Raw genomic sequence first — 23,581 nt, 5'->3', positions numbered from 1 at the left:
GGCGTTGAAGAATAAATTTCTGTAACATGCAATCATGCCAGATGTGTACATTTCTAATTTTGGGGGGTGAATATCCTTTTTTACAGCCTTGGTCTCTTTAACTTTGTAATTCCACAGCTCAGAGCTTTGTCCTCTCCTCCATTTTATGTTTTTCCTTCTCCTCCATTTTATGCTGTCTTTTCTTAGGTATTGTGTCTCTATTTGACAGCCAAAAGACAGAGAAAGCCTTGTTTTGTCAGCCCACCTGTCTGTTGCCATGCCTTCCCTGTTTCTGTCACAACAAAACTTACCAGGACTTGTCAGTCAGAGCCTTGAAGCTCAGAGTTCATAAATTCACTGGTATTAATTTTTATGTCCAAGTATCAGGCCAGTGATATTTCTTCAGATCACACCCCAAAACTCTGAGCGTTCATTCTCCACGTTATCACGAGGCCTAGTACTGCACGCACACGGTGCGTCGGAACCAAGGGCCTGATCCTGCAGCCAGCCTGGTTTTCCTTTTGACCTCAGCTTGGGCAGAACTGAGACCTGAGTACGCAAACGCGTCCTTTTACAACACGGTGACCAGACAACCCACAGTGCCAGGAAACTGAGAGGGCAGAGTCACCGATCACCCATGCGCTGCATCCACACTGAAGGGCACGCACGTGCTGACAAGCGGGCAGCTGGGTTTGCGTCCATTAGCTATATTAATAAACCGAAAAATTGGAAAAAAAATAATACAGTCATGATCTCAAATGTAGTGCGATTCAAATAATGTAGTGGGATGTGATAAAGCCTGCTCTTACCATTCTTGCTGCAACAAAACTTGAACTGGCCTCCAAAGCCGGACTGAGCCCTTAGATGATTGATTGTAATTAGTGCCAGCCACAGATACAGATACAAAATTCTAACAGCTTTTTGATTAAATCAGCTACCAGTCAATTACCATGAATAGTTCAGATGAAATGAAACATGTTTGTTCAAAGCTCTGTCCTAGTAAGTCCAGTCCTCCGACAGCACCATCAACCTGCAAATGGGTTTGCAGCACAGGTCAGCAGATGATCGAAAGAGCAGATTGTACTCACTGTTTTAAATTAAGTTACTCTGGAATACTATACTTTACAGGTACTACTAGCTGACCTGCTCTTATTAGCGACACTATTTAAGAGAAGTAACATTGGAAACTTCAGGGAAAATGCTCTGCTCTGTTTTTCTATTGTTTTGCATATTTGACAACAATTTGTGAAGTTGGTTGGTCTTGCACTTTGAGTTGTCTGGTATGTATCTGTATTGAGAAAGAAAAAAAAATACTATATTTTTGACATTATAAAGACATTATTTTAAAATCAAGAATCTGGCAGAGGCCTTTAGCTTTCACTCATTTTTTTAAGCTGAGCAGCCTGCAGCATTGAATTTCCCTTCAAGAAATGTTCAGCAGAAATACTTGTTCAATAAAGAAGGCCAGATTACAGAGTGATGTTCTTGTCATTCAGAATGGCTGCACTCCAAGAAGGCGGCGATATCTAAAACATTTTGCATACTTCAGCTCCAAAGGTTGTACATATCATAACTCATGTGACATTGTAAGGCCTTTACCCATGTTTGATTAGATCAGTCCTAATTTGGTCCTTAGCTGAGATACAAGCACACGCCATTTCATTGTTTACTTGCAAAATATTAAGATTTTTTGAGGACTATGTCAATGTTTCAAAATGTAAAAAAAAGGGTAATGCAATAGGTTAACAGTTCACGTTAGGAATTTATGAGTTTAGCACAGAGATGTTTTTAGACATCATTCATACATGTTTACTAAATCGCCGGTCAAGGCTGCATTGTCTGTCACTATTTTATGTATGTCAAAATGTGCAATGCCGTTACCAAAATGCTACGTCAATCTTTGTGACAAATTTTTTATTCTAAGCTCGCATTTCAGCCATTGGGAAAAAAAAAAAAAAAAGGTGGTTTGATATAGGCAGTTGAGGACTAAATGAGATGCAGGCAATAAACCCTCGCCGCGCCAGGCGCCGCATCCCCCCCCGATTCGCCCAGAAACAGCATCGCCTCCCGCTTCAAGCCCCCAGGGCCGACGGGCGACGCGCCCCCCGCCCCGCGCGCAAGACACGCGTGGGCAGGACGGCCCGGGGGGCGGGGCGGGGGAGGTGCCGCTCTCCGCGCGCTCCGCGGCCGCGCAGCTCCTCCCGCCGCTCCCCCCGCCCCGCGGGCGGCCCCGCCCCGCCCCGCCGCGGCGATCAGCTGCGCGCGCGTCACGTGGGCGCGTGTCGAAGGTCACGGCGCCCACAATGGAGCTGTCGCCGTACGCGCAGGGCGGGTGGCGGCTGCTGGGCGACCCCCGCCGCTTCCCCCGCCGGCCGTACGCCGCGCTGCTCCGCGCCGCGTTCCGCAGCCTCCTGGAGCACCCCCGTGCCGGGCTGGGTGAGGCGTGGGGAGGCGCGGCGCGGGGGAGGGGAGCGGAGCGCGGTGCGGTGCGGGCCGCGCTGCTCCGCGGAGCGCGCAAGCGGGCGCCGCGCGCCTTCCTCCGGCGTCGCCACGCGCGTGTCCGCGTATGTACACACGCGTGTCCGTGCTGCAGTGGCCGGCGTCCACACACACAGGGCGGCTCCCACCCGTGGACGGCTCCCGCGTCCCGCTGCGCGGGGTGTCATCTCTAGCGCGCGCCGCTCCGCTAGAGCTGCAGCGGTCGGAAATGGGGAGGGGGGAGGCGCGGGACGGGGTCCCCCGCGCGTTCGTGTCCCCGTGGCAGGGCAAGGAGACGGTTTTCCTCGGCCGCTCCGCTGCGATCGTGGGGGGTTTTTTCGCGCGTGGACGCGTCCTACGGCAACCCCGGCGTGAAGCTGCACGGCCTCGTAATTAATTTTGTGTTATTAATGACGCCGCCGCCGCCTCCGGGCGCGGAGAGAGCCGCCGGTGCCGGCCGGGCAGCCCCGGTCCCCCGCCTGGCCGGGGGGCTCCGGCTCCGCTCCTCGCCCTTGGCGACAGGCTGCTGGGAAGCGCGGACGGCGCTTGGAGAGGAAATTGAGGTTTTCCTTTTTCTTTTTTTTTTTCCTTTTTTTTCTTTTTTTTTTTCTTTCTTTTTTTTTTTTTTTTTTTTTTTTTGTTCAACGGGCAGGCGGTGGAGAGGCGGCGGGGCGTGCGACGCCGGGCAGCCCCTCCTGGTACGGCTTGCAGCAGCCAGGGCTTCAGCCCCTCTCCTCCTCCTCACACCTTGCCTGCTTGCCTCGTCCTTTCCCTCTCAAACACCAAATGTGTTTCATTTTGAAGTATTTGTGGGAAAGACATTGTTCAGAGGGCGAGCAGCAGCTCTTGGCACCGCGTGCTGGGATTTGGCATATAAGTGTGTCATCAGTAATTCATTTATTTTAGACGATCCAGACCTGAAAGATATTGACCCTACGGTATTAAAACATTGCCATGCTGCGGCTGCAACATGTATTCTGGAGGCAGGAAAGCAGAAAGCCGACATGTCAGCTATAAGGTACTAATACTTTGAAGCTACTCCGTTTCTCTAGCGGCTGTTACTTTCAACTGTGCTGCTGAGTTAATGTTGACAGAAAACTAATAAATTCTTTTTTCCTGTAGCACGTGTCTAGAAGACTGTAAACTGGATAAAGAGAGAATAGAACAATTTTGCACCGAATATCAGGTTTTTAACTCAATTTTAACATATTTGTGTTTTCTTTCCTCTTAGGGATTTACTGAATCTAGCTTTTTTTTCTTTTATTTTCTTCTTTTTTTTTTTTTTTTCCTCCAGAAAAACAAGGATGCATTGGAAATCCTGTTGGGAAGGTAGGTCAATCAGTCAGCACAGATATGTAGTTTCAATTACAGCTACTTTGAATCTGTCCTGGAAAACACCTATGCATACTTTAGGTCATTAAAGAAATATCGTTCCATTAAAAAAAAAAAAAAAGTATATTTTTAACAAACTTTAAAAAATAGCTGTTGAAACTTTTCTTCCTCCTTCCAGAACTTTACTCTTAATAAACATTTTGAATGAACATTTTGTCTAGAAGCATTACAAGGAGCATGAAAAAGTTCTTTTTTGATGGACACTTTAGAAAGTGATGTTTTCTTTTAGTGCAGGGAACTTGTAACTGTTGTGTCTTTCAGCATAGGCAGATCTCCTCTCCATATAACTGATGTGTCTTGGCGCTTGGAATATCAGATCAAGGTAATTTTAACACATCAAGGTGTTTTCTTTAGTCTGTTTCAGTGCTGAGACCTGACTTTTTCTATGCTCTTTGTTTTTAATTTAGAGCAATCAACTTCATAAAACTTACCAGCCTTCCTACTTGGTGACCTTAAATGTAGAGGTACTGTACTCCCAGCACCCTCAGAGGAAAAAATGCAATTTCACAATATTTTTTTAAATAAAACAGGCATTGTTGTTTGGTTGTTTTTTTTTTTCAGAACAGTGATTCAGGATCACACCCAGATGTTAGTTTTAGTTGCACGATGGAACAATTACAGGTACTTTTTTCCTTCATCAGTATTTCTATGCTGGGATCCAGTTGTGGATGTAAATGTTTTTAACAACTTGTCAATCAAAATGAAATAATATATTGCTATTATACCAAAAAAAAAGCAGGACTTGGGGAGTAGGGGAGAAACATCTTCAAAAATCATCCAAGTGGTTTTCCTGTCTTCTCAAATAAAGTTGCAAAGTAACTGATTTTAGTTGCTTGGGGAGTGTTTTACAGAAGTGCATAAATATATTGTGTTTTCATAACTGTAAAATATATATGTGTGTATATATGTGAGGAAATACATCATTTTTCTGAAGCTCTGATTTTCCGTGCTTTAGAGAAATGATTAAAGAAGCTGGTTCAATGATTTAAACTTGTCATGATTAAAAACAAAGAATGAACCGAGGACTCTTCAGTGGTGTTAGTGACATGTAAGAAATGTTCTGAAACAAACATTGATCTTTGTTTAGCGATTTAAATGTGTAACTGAACAATAGAGGTATTGTAGTGCTTGGAAGTGACCAAACTGTGGAGGATTGGGAAGAGGGGCTGGGGGGAGGAAAAAAGCAAGATATTAACACTTCAGGTTTTCAACTCGCCTTTTTAATGTATGTCACAAAAGTTGCCCTTTTCATACTAATGAGCGTTTTAAATCTGTTTGCTGACTTAGTTAAATCTGACCTGCTTTGGGTGGAGAATGGTCCTAATATGAAATTGCACTCAAAATATTTTCAGTATTTAGAAAGGTATACAGTACTACTTTGGCCATCGTAACAATACCAATAAAATCTATGTGTTGAGAATAGTGATCTATTTTAGTAGATAATATATGTTAAAAGGTGTTTTTCTTCAGTTCCTACTTTTCTTACTATGTTGTAAAATGGGAAGCTCTTTAATTACTTTGCTGGCATTGTTCATCAATTGCAAAATTTCTTTGCGGTATAAGGTGCCAGTTTCCCCTGTCTCTCTGCATAAAAAAATATTATATGCCTCTAGCTGACCTTTTACAAAATATGTTTATTCTAAGACAGTATTTCATCTCTTAGGATTTAGTTGGAAAACTAAAAGATGCTGCAAAAAGTCTAGAGAGAGCGACTCAGTTGTGATTGAAGGTGTCAGCCTGCTGAGCTGAAGGACTCTCATTCCTGAGTGTCTTCTAAATGACAAATGTCTTTCATCTCTTTATGCAAATTTTTTTTAAGTCCTTGGATGCGAATTAAGTGAAATAACTGATTTTTATGACTGCACTTGGTATTCCTTGCTCATGTCATTTTTTTTAAATGAACTTGTTAAATATTTGCTTAACTGTCATGACTTCCAAGCATTCCTTCTATTATATTTTGTGTATTTTTAGAATTGTCACTGATTATTTTTCTTTGGGATCTAATAAAGTTTATTCGCTCCTGTTCTGCAATTTCTACGGGTGAATTAGCTGTACCTGAAAGTAAGATGCTGAATTTTAGATTAGCTCGATGAGGCGAAAATCCCTTCCTCCGGTGTCGCGGCTACGGCACGTTTGTTAAATTGCCCACCGCGCTTTGTTATTTCCCTCCAACTGATCTTACATCTTCTGTAAGAGTAAAGGTCGGTCCCCGGCGCGGGAGGCGAGGAGGACTTCAATGGCATTTTATGGAGCCGGGAGTCCGCGGGGCTGAGCGGAGCCTGATGTCGCCTCCGGCTCGACGGCGTCTCCCCCTTCGCGCTGCCGCTCCGCGCCCGGCGGCGGGGCCGCTGCTCTCCCGTTCCACCGGGGCCGCCCCGGCTCCGGTGGCCGCCGCGGAGCCCGTCCGCACCTGCCGGCGGGGGAGAGCAGCCCTGCGGTGGCAGCGCGGCGGCGGACGGGCCGTCGCCGCGGCGCCCGGCGCGGAGCCGCGCTCTTCCCTCCCCACTCCTCCGCGCCCGGGCTGCGGGCGGCGTCTTCTCCTCGGCGGCGGTGAGCGCCCGCGAGGGTTTCCCCGCTTCCCTCCCTCCGACCGCGGCGACAGCGCCCGGCGCCCCTCGTCCCCCTCGCGGGGCGGGGGACACCGCGGGTGTCCGTGACGCCCGCTCCCGCCGCCGCTCGGGGGCCGCGCCGCCGCTTTCCCGCCCAGAGCGGCGGCCCCCGAGGGGACGTGTCGCCCCGACGCCGGCGGCGCCGCGCAGCCCCGAGCGGGGCGAGGGGCGCGTGCTGCGGCCGCGTGCGGGCGGAGGGCAGCGAGCACGAGGTGGCGGGGGCGCGAGGCCGCAGCGTGGTCCCCCGCGGGGTTCGCTTCGTGGCGGGACGGGGCGGCCGCGGGTGGGAGCGCGCAACAAGTGCGCGGACGGAGGCGAGGACTGCGAGGGACGGGCGGCGTGTGGGGCCGGCGGGTATGCGGGGGGGGGGGGGGTGTGCCGTGGGGAGGGTGGACGGGCAGGGCGGGGGACGCACGTCGGGGGATGGTCGGGGGCGGGCGGGGGGAGGCAGGCGTTGCTCGGGACGGGGGCCGGGCGGGGGGGGGGGGCGCGGAGGGGAGCCGGGGCGGCGAGGGCGCGGGCGGAAAGTGGGGAGCGGAGGGGCTGAACGGGAGCGGCGGCGCGGGCGGAGGGAGGGGAGGAGGGATCGGGCTCCTGCGGGCGGGAGCCGCGGAGCGGGGCCGGGGGTCGGGGCGGGCGGGCGGCGCGGCGAGGAAAAGGAGGCATCGGCGGCGCGCGGGCGAGCGCGTGCAGGGCCGGGGGGAGGGGAGGGAGAGAAAGAGGGGAGGGGGCGGCGGGCGGGGGAGGGGAGCGTGGGGGGGAGGCGGGGGCGGAGGGGGAGGAGGCGGCCGGGTTGCGGGATTGGGTCACGGGGAGGCTGCCGGGCCCCGGCGGCAGCGCCGCTAATTCCCAGGCCGCCCTTAAGGAATGAGGCGCCCCACGTGACGCTGGCGGGGCGGGCGAACTCCGAGCCATTTTGGGGACGGTGTCAGTTTCCACTGTGTGCCTTCAGCGTTGCATTCTTCCCTCCTCCGCCCTCCTCCCGCCCGCCCGCCCGCCCTCCTTCCCTCCCCGGGTCCCCGCCACCAACTATGAAATAACAACAACAATAATACTCGTAATAATAATAATAATAAAAAAGGAACGCGAGCGAGGCCGCGAGGCGGAGCGGGGGGCAGAGGGAGAGACAATGGGCTGGTGGAGAGAGGACCCATCCGGACCGGGGAGACTTTGCGCTCCCAGCGCCTGAGCCGCCCGGGCGGCGAACTCGGAGGGAGAGCGAGGGAGCGAGAAGGGCCGGTGGACGAGAGGAGAAAACCCGGGTGTTTTGTAACTAAAATGAGCGGAGCGCAGCGGCGGCGGCGGCAATAAGCTTATTGCAATTGACAGCGTCTGCAGTTCATTTCAAGATGGCCGCTTGGCTCACATTCATTTTCTGCTGAACGACTTTTAACTTTCATTGTCTTTTTTGGCCGCTCCGATCATCGCCCACCGGCTCCGTTTTCCGGGTACGTATGAAGCGAGGTGTCGCCCTACCAAGGGCGGGGGGCGAAGGGGGCTCGGCGGCGGTTTTCGGCCGGTTTGGGGGCTGCAAAGGGGAGCCTAGGTGTCCCCCGAGCTCTCCGTATGGGAAAAGCGCTGACAGGCTGCTCCAGCCACACACACGCACATATAGACACGCAGCAGCAGCCTGTGCACTCGCTCGCGTTACGCACCCACATTAGCAAATTTTAGTTCCTTTCTTTCTCTAGACGCCCCCTAAAACCTTTTTGTGCACATGGCCCCCGAGGAGAATATTTATATTTCCAGACCCTGCTGCCAGCCCGGCCTGAGCGCCCTTTGTTTAAAGGCAGATTTTGATTAAACAGGGACGTTCGTGAAATCTGGAGCTGCCTGGGTCAAGTGATTTCAGCTCTCCCCGAAATAAATGTGTCTGGGGGAGGTTAAAATGTCAGATAGCGCACCCATTTTATAGAGATAGAGCCAGTGGGGGGTAGCGATCCTCTTGGAGGGGTTGTTAGGCGTCGGGGCACCCAGCAGAAAATGTTATTAACTTAAGTTGGACAAGTACTTGTGTGAAATTGGATGGGTTGTAAGATGGCGGTTCCCAGTTGTTTCCAATGCCTCCTCTTACATTTCTGGTCTAAATGCTGAAGTTCGGGGGTTTGTGCCTGCTGGGAGAGGAAAGGGGTGGCCAGCACCGAGAAATAACTTTTTTGGGGGGTAAAGATAGCATTCTGGCTGCGATCTTGGGGAGCTGGGGCGTGCGGTTTGCTGCAGTCTTTGGAGCAAAGGTGATGTGTCTGTGGGACGCAGGGCGGTTTTTGAATTTCTTTTCTCTGTCTTTTTTTTTTTTTTCTCTTTTCTCCCGAGCCCGGGAAGAGTAAATTTACATTATTTCCTTTGTCAGATCTTAAAGATGTCACGAGTGGGCTCCTCGTGCTGCTGATGGGCAGCACTGGAAAGTTGCTGGTGTATGTTTTTGTGATTGTGTGGCCTTGGCAATATACAGTGCGGGATATTTCTCTGTGTTTACTATAAATGTTTGCAAATAATCAGGTAAAAATAAGCAGAAAAATGGCATTTCTGTAAAAGTGAGATAGTCACTTTTCAGCCTCTAGAAACTTTGATTCACTCCTCCAGTCTCCAGAAAAGTTGAGAAAAACCTGGGTGCATGTGCCCATTGGCAAGCTTGGCGTTTAAAAGATTTTTTGCGTCGTCTGTAGTGGTCAGAGCAATTTCTTTTATGGGACTGTCCCAAGTACCAGGGAGATTCTGGAAGTACAGTCCAGTAAAACTTTTGAGTGACTCTGCAGTGCGTCCTGGAAACTGAGACTTGTGTTGCAGTTTGCCAGAGACACGGAGGCTTGACCTACCTGGTCACTTAGGTAGTACAAAATTAACATTTTAGTGGATTTTTTAAAGTAGCCGGATCGTGTCCTTTATCTCGTTCCAGGGAGGCGATTTAAGGGATTGGGGTCCTTTTGCACTCTGTTGCCAATATTCAGGTCTTTCCTCGCTGCAGCGAGCTGGGCAGAGATATTTGAGCTCCGTGTGCCCCCTCGGAAAGAAGCCCCGTCCCTCCTTTAAAACATATGTGGCCATTTTTAAGCGAAAGAGTAATAACAGGCTCGGTAGTAAAAGTGGTTCTGACTGATAATGGTGAAGATGTAGAATGACGGCTTCTTTATTCCTGATGAGAGAGTTTTCTGAGAGGAGATGGGTGCAAAGTACACAAACCTACCCGAGCGATGCTTCTATTTTTTATGTGTGTATTTTCTGTTGGAGACCTGTCGAGCAAGGTTTGATAGATCATTGCCTTTATAGATTTTTAATAATGTGGCTCATTCTTGGGAGATTACATTTCTGTTTTTCTTCATTTTGACATAACCTGTTTAAGGCCTCTAAATAATCAGTCGGCTGGCATTGTTTACTTCTAGCGAGTATTATCTTCGTGTATTTTACGTTTGGTTATTCTGTGTGCCAATGTGTAAATATATATTGTCCTGGTTAAGAGCCTGTTGGTATTGCCTGCGTGAAGGTTGCTATTCGCTGTGCTATCAGTACGAGCAGGAAAAAAAAATCTGAAAAAGTTTCCCTCGTACCAAAATATTAAGCTCAGGCTGCTGCAGTAAAATGTGCTGCGTTCGTGTTAGGTAGTCGCAGGCACAGACACGCGTGTGCGTGTGCCTGCCCGGGTGTTTTTGGGGGGAGAAGTTAGGCGCCAGGTTCAGCTAGCTGGAAAAAATAACTGATTTCAAAGATAGCTCATAACACGTTGAAAATGTGCTAACTTTGGGCAATAAATAATCCGCGTTTAGGGGTTGCTTCGACAAAACAGGTTTCACGGTTGAATTTAATCCCCCTCCATTTAGGAAGGGGCTACGCCTGCGTGAAATAAACGCGTTAATGTCTTGAAAGGTTTGTCCCAGTCTGGCAGGGCTGGGGAGGAATTCTCGGTCAGCCGACTTGCCTGACCTCGGTCACTGCTGGGTTTTTTGGTTCAGATTTTTATGAATTATAAGATAGTGACTTGAACAAATAAAACACAGAACCGTGAAGGCAGCCTGCCCATGTTTAAGTACCTAAAGGGACCTCAGAGTCGCCGGCTTCAGGGCACTGGACTCTTCAGAGAGGAGTGCACAAGCCCGGGCTCTGCTTTTTCTGGAAAAAGCAAACCCTCGGTATCAGTTTAAAAGTAAGAAGCAGAGGATCAGGGACCCTGGAAGCGACATTTAAACCGTAGTACAACGCAGCGGGTGTCTTGCTTTCTCGCACAGGGGTAGGAACAGATTTGGGGACCTGGTCTGGCTTGATGCTTCTTACACTTCGCTTTTCTGTATGGTGCTCGGCTGCGGTTTGATGCTGGGGGGTGGGGGGCATCTGCTGCTCACTCGAGGATTCTCCTGCAGCAGCAAGAGAAGTTTCCTGTCTGGGGTCGTTCCTTGGCGCTGTGCACACACTTCTTGGGCAATATTGTACCCCTGTCCTGGCCAGTTTGGCCGAAATGCAAAACTTTTAGAAAGCTTGGTGTGCTGTCCTTTTTTTTCTTTCTTTTCTTTCTTTTTTTCTTTCTCGCTGCTCTAACATCGAAGTTTGCGAGTGACTGGGGAGAATCTCGTGTCTTGAGACTTCTCCAGCTCGCACGGTGCTGCAGTGAGAGGTGGCTCGCAAGCTCTGCCTCGGCAAGAGTGGGGACTAAGGGCAGGAGCTGGTGCGCTGGGAGCACTGACATGGGAAAATGAGTAGCTTGCATTGGAGTAACGTTGTTACATTACATTTTTCAGGATCTGGCTGGCATAAAATAATTTAGTCTGTAATTGACGTGGCTGACAGGTTTTTTTCTCCTAGTGTAATTCCCCCCTTACCTCTTATTCCCTCTCATTTTAAATAGCATGTGTGCATCTAACGTTGGTGCCAGTGCATCCGATGGGGGTTTATGGGTTTCAGACTGTGAAAATGACATTTGTTTTTCACTCTTGTCGCTGCGTTGTGTTGACAAGGTGTTGATTTAGCTTTAGGAATGATCTGGTCACATGGTCCTTCGCATGTTGTCACTAATGTACCGTTCAAAGTCGGTTTGGGCTTTTTTCTCCCCTTCGGTAGGCTTTATTACTGAAAAGGGGGTTTGTTTAAGGATCCCGAGACTTGCTTTCTCCCGTCCAGGCACCTTACTCTGGTGTTGCAAATCTCTTTCCACCTCTTGAAAAACTTTGCACCGCGCTCGCTTCGTCCGCGGGAGGCTTTTCAAACGAGAGTCAAAAGAGGGTGGGAAGGAAAGAAAGAGAAAAAGAGGCGGGGGGGAGAAAGGAAGGATGGAGAGAAGGGAGGAAACAGGAGAAGGGGGGAGAGGGGATGCCGGCAGCGCGGAGCGGGAGCCGGGGCTCTGCACCCCGCCGGCGGTGTGGGGGGCTCGGTCCCCGGGAGCGCGGCTCGGCGGAGGGAGTGAGCGGAGGGGGAGAGGAGCGATCTCAGACCAGCTCCTCGCACCGAGTCGACGTGGAGAGAGGCCCCTGAGAGGATCCGAAATGGCCGAGGCTCGGGAGGAGCCTCTGGCGCTCGGCTCCGCCGGGCTGAGACCCCAAAGCCCGGCTCAGCTCCGCGCCCGGAGCCGCCTCCGCCGCCCGGGCTGCCCCGCACCGCGCCCCGGCAACCCTGCGGGCTGCGGCACCCCGACCCCGCCCGGGCCGCCCCCCCCTCCTCCCGCTCTACCCCTCCCCGCTCTTCTCCTCCCTTCGCAAGCGGGCTCCCAGACCCCCACGGGCTCCTCCACCCCCTCCGCCAGCCCCCGGGCCCCGAGTCCCACCCCCTGGCCCGGCTCGGCTCGGCCCGGCCCCCGGCCGCCCCCCCGCCCGGCTCTCGTGTGTTCCCAGCGGTGGCAGGATGCCAAGTGTAAGTGTAAGTTGCTATAGCAACCCCCTCGGAGAGCGGAGCAGATCCGGATCGGCACCGAGCAGCAGCGGCAGCCGCCCGGACCCCCCTGGCGGGCCGGCCCCGCCGCCCTGGTGCCCGGCCCCGCTCCGAGGTGCGTGTCCCCCCCCGTCCCTCCCCCCGCCGCCCCTCCCCGCTCTCCGGAAATGCCAAGGCAGCCGCACCGGGAGGCGCTGGTTCCCCTTTGTGCTGCTCGCCAGCAGCCCGGTGCCTGGCCGTCCCCCCCCGGAGCTCCCCTCCGCATCGCCGCCGAGCCGCCCGGGGAGCCCGAGCCGCCCGGTGCCCCGCCGCGCCGCAGGGAGAGTCCGTGCCCGCCGGGGAGCGGCGCGGTGGGTGCCGCGGAGCGACCGCGCCTCCGCGGGGCTGCGCCCGGGGCGGTGCGGGGCCGCCCCTCCAGCCCCGGGACCGGCCCTCGCCCGCCGCCCGGCCCCGCGCCGCCGCCGTCCGCGCTTTATCTTCCCCTGCGCCGGGGGATGCGACTGCACGGGGGAAGGGGACGCGCTGGATCTCGGCACCTGGGACGCCGCCGCCGCGCTCGTCCCCGCTGATCGGTCCTGTGTGGGTGTGTGTGTGTCTTTCAGAGCCGCCCCTCGCCACGCCAAAATGCACCGAACAACCAGAATCAAAATAACCGAGCTAAACCCCCATCTCATGTGCGTGCTCTGCGGCGGGTACTTCATTGATGCAACAACCATCATAGAGTGCCTCCACTCCTGTAAGTACTGTCGGGCTCTCCGCGATCTTCCCCCGCCGCTTCCCACCTTTCCCGACATCCCGGGAACACACACACAAAAAAACCTCTCCCCAAGCCCAAATCCCCGGAGGTGCTCGGGACCGCCGTCCCTCCGCCTCCCCGACGGGCTGGGAAATAGGTGCCCCGGCCGCGGTGCAGTTTTTCTGGCGACTGCCCTACGGTCTTTGTTAAAGTAATAATATATGTACTCTAAGCGTCTCCTTTTCATGGTAATTGCAGCTTATTTGGGTATTTGTTTAGCTTAAGCAGCGCAATGCTGACAATGGACGATTTGCTGTAGCTTGCATAGTTTAGAAAATCGCACCTCTATCTATGCATATCTGACGGTCACCTACGACCATCACTAAAAGACTTTCGTGTTTGACTTACAGTCTGTAAGACCTGTATCGTGCGTTACTTGGAGACCAGCAAGTATTGTCCTATCTGTGATGTCCAAGTTCACAAAACTCGGCCGCTTTTGAATATAAGGTAGGAGAAAGAAGCAATGCGCACTCTCCATCTCCTATTTTACTTTATATGGGGAGACCAGCAGCAGTCGTGTAGATGTTATCTCTTCATCTGTGATTTAAATGTGAAAGGACTTGTCAGTTTACAAGCTAACTTATGTGTGTGCTCTGTCTTTGGAGTTTTGTCATTGATTGAAATTGAAGATTTCTCTGGATGTAAGACAGAAAGTTTTTGTTGGTCTTTTTTTGCATATGACAACCTTTGATGCTGCCTCTTCCCTCTCTCCCATTCTCATGTACCATCCCGACAGTTTTTACCTCGACTTTCTATTTCTCCCAGACATGCTTCACTCCAGCCATAGCTTCTAATGATGAAAACTCCTGCTGAAACTTTCCAGGCTAAAAGGCAAAAACCTTCAAAGCATGTCTCTCCTTTCAGAATTTTTTTTTTTTTTTGGTCTCTCAGTTTTCTAGGGAAGGTGTAGTTTTTAAGGCCTTCCTTCAGTTCGGGAGAATTATTTTTGAGTTGTAGTGGCACAGATGAGTTTTGGTTTATAGCAGTATTTAAGAGCAGTGGTAGTTTGATTACATGGTCTTGTAAGTTAACTTTTTATGACTAGCCTCCCACTTTGTAGAAGATGCCTCATTGTTGTGAAAGATTATAAATGAGGAGCTGCAGCTTAGATTAAAATACTGCTTCATCGGCTTAATTTTATGTTTTGGGGTTGTTCTTTTTTCAGGTCAGATAAAACTCTCCAAGATATTGTATACAAGCTAGTACCAGGCCTTTTCAAAAGTAAGTAGTTAAATTTGGTTTTTCTTAAGAGCAGAAAAGCAAAACCAGAGCTGCTGTGCTGTATCAATACCAGAAGTTACAGAGTACATACTAAAAGAAAAATATGTGCTTTTCCATCTAGATGAAATGAAAAGAAGAAGGGATTTTTATGCTGCTCATCCGTCGGCTGATGGTAAAAGATTCTCGTTCAGAACTTTAATAAATGTAGCATTGAGCTAGATGCTTTGCTGTTTCCTTTTTAACTTACAAATTGTGTATTACCGTGATAGAATTTAAGAATTAAATTTAGCATAGTAAAAGTTTATTGTTTTAACAGTTAGGTAGCTTTAATTCATGATCTTACTATGGAGATTTTTTTTTCTTGTTACTGAGAATTGCCATTCTTCCTGATTTGAATTTCAAAATGTAAATTATTGTGGAAATTTCTGCGCAGCTGCCAATGGCTCTAATGAAGACAGGGGAGAAGTGGCTGACGAAGACAAAAGAATTATAACAGACGACGAGATAATAAGCTTATCCATTGAATTCTTTGACCAGAATAGGCAAGTTCCAGAATGGCAATATTTTATGTTTATCTGACTGATAGCAGCTATATTTATTATTTGTTGTAATTGTTTCATTTCTTCTCACAGACTGGAACGAAAAGGAAATAAGGAGAAAGAAAAATCAAAGGAAGAGGTAAATAACTTTCCCTTGCTCTAGAGGAAACGTAACACACACGAACATCTTTGGGACGGATTTGTAGCTGAAAAAAATATATAAGTGTGTGCGTCTAGAACAAAAGAAGTACACCTCTTATCATGGCGCAAAATACAGAAGAGGTCAAATATCTTCATACAGATGTATATGTAAACAATTTTTGAAAATAAAAAATACCTGCAGTGTAACTTTTAAAGTGGAATCTGATTTTTTTTGTCAGATTCTGCAATAAATTATTTATTAATTTTAAAAATCAATATGTAATACATAAATATTCTAAAAAGGGTTTTACTATGATATAAAAATCTCGATATATAAAATTAGTTGCATTTTTATTACTTATTCTAGAACTGTAATTTACCACTTATTTCTGTTGTTCCCTATAAAGCAGCAGAAATTGATATATTATAATTCATCTTTTAATAAAGTGCATTTTTAAAAAAATTAACATAAAATGTTAGAGTACCACTTCGGTGGGAGTAATTGCTTGTTCCCTGTAGACTGATTTTCTTTACTATTCCATCAGGTGAATGACAAAAGATATTTACGCTGCCCAGCAGCAATGACAGTGATGCATCTAAGAAAGTTCCTGCGAAGTAAAATGGATATACCTAACACTTTCCAGGTACCTACAGGGAAACAGTGATTTTTTGTTTGTTTCTTTGTTTGTTTTCTTAAAGTCAGTCTTGGTATTTTAAGCCTGCTCATGCTGGTTAGCACTCATTTTCTCATTACAGCCAACTCCAGCAAATGGTAACTACCAGGTATTTCTGGCATATACAATAACTTGATGGGATTATGAACGTTATTTTTTAAAATATCTATCCAGAGAGCTTGGCAACACTCTGTAATTTTTTTAATGCTTTAAATATCGAGGTATCAAGAAAGTTGCTCTTTAACATATTTAAATATATATAAGATACATTAGAATTCCCTACTCCCTTCTACTTGTGGTATAGCATTTTTTCAATTTTCTGGTATCTATGGCAGCGGGGTTACTTTCACCTCAGAGCAAACATGCGTAGGGGTAAATGCCTGGATGCTCTTTAATGCAATGGTTCGTATCTTGAACAGATCGATGTCATGTATGAAGAGGAACCTCTGAAGGACTACTACACCCTCATGGACATTGCCTACATCTATACCTGGAGGCGGGTGAGTATGGCCAGCGTGTCCCCCATGGAGGTGTGGGTCATGGCCCCAGGAGGGCACTTACTGGGGTCTTGCCTTTGCCTTGCAGAATGGGCCTCTCCCCCTGAAATACCGGGTCAGACCTACTTGCAAGAGGATGAAGATCAGTCACCAGAGGGAAGGCTTGAATAACAGCGGGGAGCTGGAAAGTGACTCTGGGAGCGACAAGGCGAGCAGCCCGGCAGGAGGCATCCCCTCCACCTCCTCCTGTTTGCCCAGCCCCAGCACACCGGTCCAGTCTCCTCACCCCCAGTTCCCCCACATCTCCAGCACCATGAATGGCACCAGCAGCAGCCCCAGCAGTAACCATCAGTCCTCCTTTACCAACAGAGCACGGAAAACGTCGATAAATGGCTCCTCGGCCACTTCATCTGGTTGATGCGCCAACCAGGCTACCGCCCCTGCCCCACCTTTATATAGATCTCTCCATGCCATTACAGCTTTATAGATGCTAATCCATGTGACTATCGTCCAAATTGCTTTCTTTTGTAGTGACACTGAACTTGGCTATAAAAGGCGGACTAGGTGACATTCAGGATGGACGTTAATGGAAACGCAAGATTGAAATGTAAATTGTTTTCAGGGGACTGGGAAGCAAACAAAAGTTACACCTTCACCTGTTCTGAGTGATGCGGAGTTGTTTCCGTCCCCACCATCTGGACCTGGGAGTCTCCAGAAATTGATACAAATCCTGGGAAGTAGTTTGTTAATCCAGACTAACTCCTCCATTGCGTTCTCTTCGATTGTTATTGTTCTTATGCTGTTTTGTGAACCTGTAGAAAGCAAGTGCTTTTTCATCTTGAAATCCAACAAAATGGAAAGAATATGCATAAATTAATGCATATATGTAGCCATGTCACTGTGAATAACAATTTTTGCGTATTAGCCATTTTGATTCTTATGTCGCATCTTTTACTTCTCTGTTGCTGCGCAGAACCGATCAAAAGAAAAGTAAACTTCAGTTTTACAATCTGTATGCCTAAAAGCGGGTATTACCGTTTTATTTACTGACTTGTTTAAATGATTCGCTTTTGTAAGAATCAGATGGCATTATGCTTATTGTACAATGCCATATTGGTATATGACATAACAGGAAACAGTATTGTATGATATATTTATAAATACTATAAAGAAAATATTGTGTTTCATGCACTCATGATATGGTTGTCAAATTTCTAAACTGGTTCGACCCTTGCAGATGCCGCCTGTTTGAGCTTTGCTCATACTGCAAGAAACACTGCGTGTGAGAGCTACAGTATTGGGAAAGCACATTCAAGTCTCTGATAACCTGGAGGCAATTGGCAATCTTAAAAGGATTTTACTGGCTTTGTCTTTTTTTTTTTCCGAGTGATATATTTTTACTTTACCAAACGTTGAAGTGATGCAGTGAAGAAAAAAAGAAAAAGGGACATGGAAGCCTATGACCTGTTTGATTACCTTTTTATTATTTGGTGCGGTGGGACTGTGTTTTTAAAAGCACATGGAATCATTATAGAAGCCATAAACTCTTTGGTATAAATTTTAAGGAACCAGCAAGTTGCTGGATGAAGGCATTTTATCTAAATTTGTTTTAATATATATATGTGTATGGTACAGTACTAACTTCATTAAAATTTAACAGGTACTTTAATATTTCCAATAAATTGTGGAGAATGCCTCCTCTTTAATGGCCTGCAAATAGGTGCATTTTATTAGAGGCTTCTAAGGGTATTATTTTTTCAGTAGAAGGAACTTTTCCACCATAAAGTATGAACAGCCCAGAACACTTTTCAGTTTGTGCTTTGCTTTGGTCGAACTTCGTGTGTGTTCATCACCCATCAGTTATACATTTGTGAGGGTGTTTATTCTATATGGATATTGTTTCATGTTTGTACGGGAAAATTGTAGTTAAACATTTCATTGTCTCCAGTCTGCAAAAGAAGCACAATTCTATTGCTTTGTCTTGCTTATAGTCATTAAATCATTACTTTTGCATATAAATTGCTGTTATTTGTCCTGCTTGTTTTTATAGACCAGGTGATTGCAAATCCTCCACAAGGTTATTGCTTATTGATGTATAATGTCTTGTTAAACAAGAGTTGATATTTTTTTCCTGTAGTAAACATGTACAGTTCAATTTCAACAGTAAAAACTTCAGTTTTATATACACGAATAACTTTCATTTATAGCTGATCAAATAAATAAATAAAAGGGATAATTCACTGAAAAATAGCAAATGACCTCTGTTGATAATGTGATGTTGAAGGACAAACATTTTTTCCCATTGGAAGTCTTTCTGGGTGTACAAAAGATTTTAGTGAACAGAACAGTATAGTACTAAAGTAACAAGAACGAAGCCTAGAAATCGCCATGATTTGGTTTGGTTGCCTACCTTGAAAACATTTGCTGTCTTTATTTGACCCCGAATTATTACTGAAAATAAGCAAATGGTGTATTCTCACATCCCAGTCAGCCACAGGTTTTACCTCCTGTCTGTTCCAACTTACCCACTGTTAAACTGCACTGGATAGGAAAGGAAAAACAGAATTTTTGTGGTGGTGAGTGCCAGGTTCCGCCTGTGCAGCTCTGGATTACTTTCTAAAGTCTCACGGGAAACAAACACGTTTTAATGTATAGATAGCTCTCCATGCGACCGAGTGTCTATCTTGGCTCGATTCCCTCAACTATATGAGTTAATCACACCGTAATGGCTGAATTAATTCACCCAAAGACCAGCCCTCAACCTGCAGCAGAGGGTTGTACGTTAGCAGTGATCAAATTGCGCTTATTTATACTGGAAGTAGCTGATAATGACAAAACTTAGCATCAAAACGGAACTACTCTCGGTGTTTGTAGAGTGCTTGTGAAGCATAAAGCAATGAAACAGGAGTTGGATAATTCCCTTCGAGGTTTATGAAGCTCTTACATTTTCGACATCTCCCCATTTGACATCTCCCGTCCGAAAAAGAACAAACGTTTTCAGTAGCTCTCTCGCCGAGATGCAGAAGCCGCCGAGGATATTTGTCCTGCTATCTGAAACTTCTGGTTTGCTGCTGGGCAGATGGCACTGGGACGCGTATATATTGCTAAGCACAACTGGGAGGACGGTCAGAGATAGTATCTTGGTCTTCTACTTGAGAAGCTGCTGTGTCAGCCTCCCCGGTTTCATGATATTTCTCTTTGCAGCTACAATAGCGAATGGGTTTCCTTGGAAATGTACGGAAATTCTCCCTACTTGGAAAGAAATCTCAGCTCAGTATACGTAAGAAGAAACTTTTCATTATCCGACGTTGCGTCTATGTAGATCGAGGGGTAAAGCCAAAGTCTGCTGCATTTTTCTGAGCTTGCTCAACAAGCAACCGGATCAAAACCGGAGGCAGGGACGGTCTGCGCCCACTGGAAAATGATGTTTTTCTGTCCGTCCGACCAGATTTTCCGCCCTGGTTCAGCTGCCTGCAGCTCCAAGCAGCGCTTTTGTGCCCGGCCGGAGTGGGGGACAGGCAGTAACGATCCAGCCCCGGCGAGAGCAAGGGGAAGGGAGCATGAAATGCTCCACAAGCTTCTGGAGAAGACAAGCAGAAACAGGGAAAAGGAATGCAGAAATGTACAGAAAGAGAGGAAGGAGCATGACCAGATCGCTGAGCCGAGCTACTTGTCCTCCAGCATTGCTCAAAACAACCTGCGCCGACGCCTTTCAGCAGGCCGATGCCGGCGGCGGAACTCCCGAAAATCGGTCCCGTCCCGTGGGTAGTGGAGGGGAGCGCAAGGCGGTTCCCGCCGCGGCGCCGGGGACCCGGGGAGCACCGGAGCGAGCTGCGGGGAGCTCCACTCAAAGTCGGCGTCCTCCGATTCTCTGATAACGAAGGAGAACACTGAAACGCGAAGGCGGCGGCAAAGCAAGCGGCAGGCGTCCTTCCAGCTGAAGCTGGTCCTTTATCCTTCACTGCTGCCGAGGACGTACCGCCTGTCACTTCCCCCGCCGTACCGCTGCCTAAGGATTCTCTCGTTTCGCTGGGGATTATCAAAGTGCAGCCAAAGCGAGACCTACCGGGGACGGTACCGGGGCGAAGTCTCCCCCCTTCCAACTCCGCCATCCCTGCACCTCTTCTTCTTCTCCGCAGCCCCGGACCGCCCGTCCCTTCACCCCGGTGGCACAGAGCTGTGCTTCTGCTGTCCAAACATCACTCCTGGACTGTTCATCTCTCACCACGCAGGAACTCCTGCAGTTCCGATCTTTGCCACCAAACCGGTTCACGAGGATCGGGCTGTCTCGCCGCGCCTGGCTCGGGTTTCCAGCCCCGGCGCGGGGCGGGCGGCGGCAGCGGCCCCCGCCGCCAGGAACCGCAGCGGGGGGCGGGCGACTGCGGCCCCGACGAGCACCTTGAGCCCTCCCAATTTTAATACGGTGAAATTCTGAAACAGTGTTTACTCAGATAAGTGTTTCCTGTTTCCGCTGTTAATTTTTAACGTTCTTGCTTCTACTCTGGGTACTTGAAACGGATTTCCTTTATTTTACTATAAACAGTTTCTTTTTCATGTTTTCTGCCTGTCTCCTACCAAAAAAGTGCCTTGAGAAGAACCTGCTCTCCCGTCCGAAGGGCTGCGGATCTCCGCTTTCCCGAGTTCAAAGTCATTGCCCCGCTCCGCGAGCTAAAAGCCACAGTTGCTTTGTGCTTTATTAATTCAAGAATTGCAAGAGAATTGTGGCAGCAAAGATTTTTTCCAGCTCCGGCTCCTTCACTCCTTTTCCACACGACTAACAGAGGATTCTGACCAGGACAACAGGAAAACTGTTAAAGCCCGGCGGGGACCGGGGCGACTTTCGGTCTCACCATCATTGGGGATGGGACATTTATTTAACAGTGATGATGTGGGCTAAAAAAAAGAAAAAAAAAAAAAACAAAAAGGAAAGCAACCCGGTAACGGCTAAAGCACGAAGGACACGTAATTTCCACGGCAAACGGAGATTTTCCCAGCCGGGAGTGGGCACACAGAGAGACTTACATCCCCGGCCGCTGCCGCGGACCCGCGAACGCTTCGGGCCGGGCAGCGGCAGAAAGGCCGCGAGCGGCGATGCCGGAGGCGGCACCGACCCGGGGCTGCGAGGGGCCCGAGGGCCTCCGGGCCGCCGGGGAGTGCCGCCGCCGCCTGCCCCGGGCCGGGGAAGGCCGGCGGGAAACTGCGGTACGACTGCGCTTCGCTCCGCGTCGGCTCCGCTGGCGGGGCCGTGGCTCCTCGGCCGGCGCGGAAACGTGGCTCTCGGCCCCGCCGGTGGCACGGACGAAGCCTGGCCCCCGCCGGCTGCCTCTGCCGGCTGCCGCCCCGCCGGGCGGGCCGGGCCGGCTCCGCGCCCCCCGCCGCCCGGGCAGAGGCCATCTTGCGCCTGCGCAGCTCTCCCGCCTCGCGCCCGCGGAACTTCGCCCACGCGCCGCCAGATTCGAACGGGGCGCGCGGGGACCCCCCGGCGCTCCGCGCAGCAGCGCGCGGCACCGCGCAGCGCCGCACCGCCCGGCGCCCCGCGGAGCGCTGCCCGCTCGGCCTCCACCGGTGGGGCGGGCGCGGCGAGATGCGGAGCTCAGCGTCGCCGCCCGGCCGGGCCGGGCCGGGCCGCGCCGGGGGTACCCGCCCGGCAGGCAGCACCCCCGGCCGCAGCTGCCCTCCGCCGAGTCGATGCAGCCGCAGGTCCCGCAGCGCCCTGCGTCCCTGCCTGCCCTTCCCCGCCGTCCTGCCCTTAGGGAGCTCCAGCGGGCCCGGACACTTGGGGATGTGCGTGCCGGGAAGGGGGCACTGGGACGCGGCTTTCCAGCATCCCCGGGACGGCTGCGGGGCGCCGTAATCCCGCGTCCCCGCCCGCCGTGCCGCAGGGACCCGGCCTCCCTCCGAGGCCGGCCGGCCCCACACCTCCCCAGGGGACGGCGGAGCCCCGGTCCCTCCGACCACCCCGCAGAGAGAGAGGAGGGGGACGCGGCAGCCATTTGGTGCCCATATTTTCATGGCACGCAACTGATTATCGCACCTCGTCTAGAGAGACAAAGGACTGTATGTTCCCCATCCCCAGGGAAAGGCAGATGCTTTCCCCGCACCTCGCACCAATGCTCTCAACGGAGCGGAGGGGGATATTCCCCAGGGAGCGGCCGGGTCAGCCTCCCCGGTGGCAGGGAGGCACTTTTCCCGTAGCAGAAGCAGCCAGCCGCCCTTCCCCCTCCGCGCCCGCCGCCGGGCTCCGCGCCGCCCGTGCCTCTCGCACGCCGCATCCTCGGTGGAGGAGGCCGAGGCCGGGAGGCGTCGCCCCGCATCCCGGGGCCTCCGCTGAGCGCGGACCTCCGGGGCATCTCTGCCAGCACGGGCATTTCCCACTCCTCCTTCTGCATGTGCTAGGGATGCTCGAAAGATGCCTCCTATACGAGGCATTTTCTGCCAAACATCGTGCCAAAGATCCCGCGGCTGTTGGAGGCCTTCGATCCTTAAAAAAAACCCCCAAACCAACCAACCAACAAACAAAAAACCCCAAACCAAACAAAAAAAAAAAGCTCCACGCCAAAATAGCCCTGCATACACAACTCCCAAAACTTTAAATGGGAAATACGAAACAAACAAACAAAAAACCCACACCATGAAACAAACAACAACAAAACCCCCACAACACCAAACCAAACCCAAACAAAAAACCCACTCAAACAAAACAAAAAATCTCAAAAAGCGAGGCAAAAACGATGGTGCAAGGGAAGGTGCTGGCACGGCCATGGTCCAGGGATGCTGTGTGAATGATGCCCCTGAGAGGCAGCTGTCGCTGAGCGGGGTGTGGAGCGGGCGCACCCTCTCTGCGGATTCCCGGCTCCGGCGGCCGGATCTGGGCTGCGCGGGGCACGGAACCGCGGCTCCTCCGGGCTATCGGGTGTTCCGGTGCAGCCGGTCGGAACATGTCCCATTCGGACGGACCGGAGTTTGATTACCAGGATGGGTGGGCTAGTTGTGGAGGGCGAAGGGCTGCGGCTGGAGCCCCGGGGGACACCGCGCTGCTGGTCCCCGGGCTGGGGCGCTGCCCACGGGCAGAAGGGCGGGCAAGGAGAGCCCCCGGGCACCGAGGAGCTGGCAGCAGCGGGGACAGGCGGGGACGAGACAGGCGCTCAGCACCGAGAGGGATGCCTATAAGCCACGAGCTGCCATTTTGTCTCTTTTAAGTGGGTTGCATTTCCCCTCTCCTGGAGCGCAGTGCGCGGCGGTGACAGCAGCGGCTGCCCTTGCCCTGTCCCTCCTCGGCCGCCCTCCGGGGAGGCAGCTCGGGGCTGCACGGGAGGTCCCCTCGGGAAGGCGCCCATCAGCCCCAGCCTCTCCAGCCCTTGCGTTTTCCTTGCCACCTCCGCCCTAGGTGCTCGGGGTTTGCAGG

At 50.8% G+C, this 23,581-nt stretch overlaps 2 protein-coding genes across 3 annotated transcripts; both read left to right on the top strand.

The window, feature by feature from the left end:
* The first annotated feature begins 2,272 nt into the window (after positions 1-2,272).
* On the top strand, positions 2,273-5,839 carry COMMD3 (COMM domain containing 3). Of its 2 annotated transcripts, none has more exons than XM_065629563.1 (8): positions 2,273-2,415; positions 3,364-3,475; positions 3,580-3,643; positions 3,752-3,786; positions 4,111-4,171; positions 4,257-4,313; positions 4,411-4,470; positions 5,513-5,839. In XM_065629563.1, the coding sequence occupies exons 1-8, from the start codon at positions 2,283-2,285 to the stop codon at positions 5,570-5,572; spliced, it is 582 nt and encodes a 193-aa protein (XP_065485635.1). In that variant the 5' UTR covers positions 2,273-2,282; the 3' UTR covers positions 5,573-5,839. The 2 variants fall into 2 exon arrangements, with proteins under 2 accessions (XP_065485635.1, XP_065485637.1); XM_065629565.1 differs by lacking the exon at positions 5,513-5,839 and adding an exon at positions 4,805-4,994.
* A 1,624-nt stretch (positions 5,840-7,463) lies between these two features.
* BMI1 (BMI1 proto-oncogene, polycomb ring finger) lies at positions 7,464-16,945 on the top strand. Its single transcript, XM_065629562.1, has 10 exons — positions 7,464-7,906; positions 12,911-13,044; positions 13,455-13,551; positions 14,270-14,325; positions 14,447-14,497; positions 14,759-14,867; positions 14,958-15,003; positions 15,551-15,649; positions 16,099-16,179; positions 16,265-16,945. Exons 2-10 carry the CDS (start codon positions 12,933-12,935, stop codon positions 16,592-16,594), a joined length of 981 nt encoding a protein of 326 aa, XP_065485634.1. The 5' UTR covers positions 7,464-7,906; positions 12,911-12,932; the 3' UTR covers positions 16,595-16,945.
* Positions 16,946-23,581: the final 6,636 nt, after the last annotated feature.

This window comes from Caloenas nicobarica, chromosome 2 (assembly GCF_036013445.1).
Source record: "Caloenas nicobarica isolate bCalNic1 chromosome 2, bCalNic1.hap1, whole genome shotgun sequence".
Lineage (NCBI taxonomy): Eukaryota > Metazoa > Chordata > Aves > Columbiformes > Columbidae > Caloenas > Caloenas nicobarica.
The sequence above is the reverse complement of the archived record's forward strand: the minus strand, read 5'-3'. Positions and strand labels throughout refer to the sequence as shown.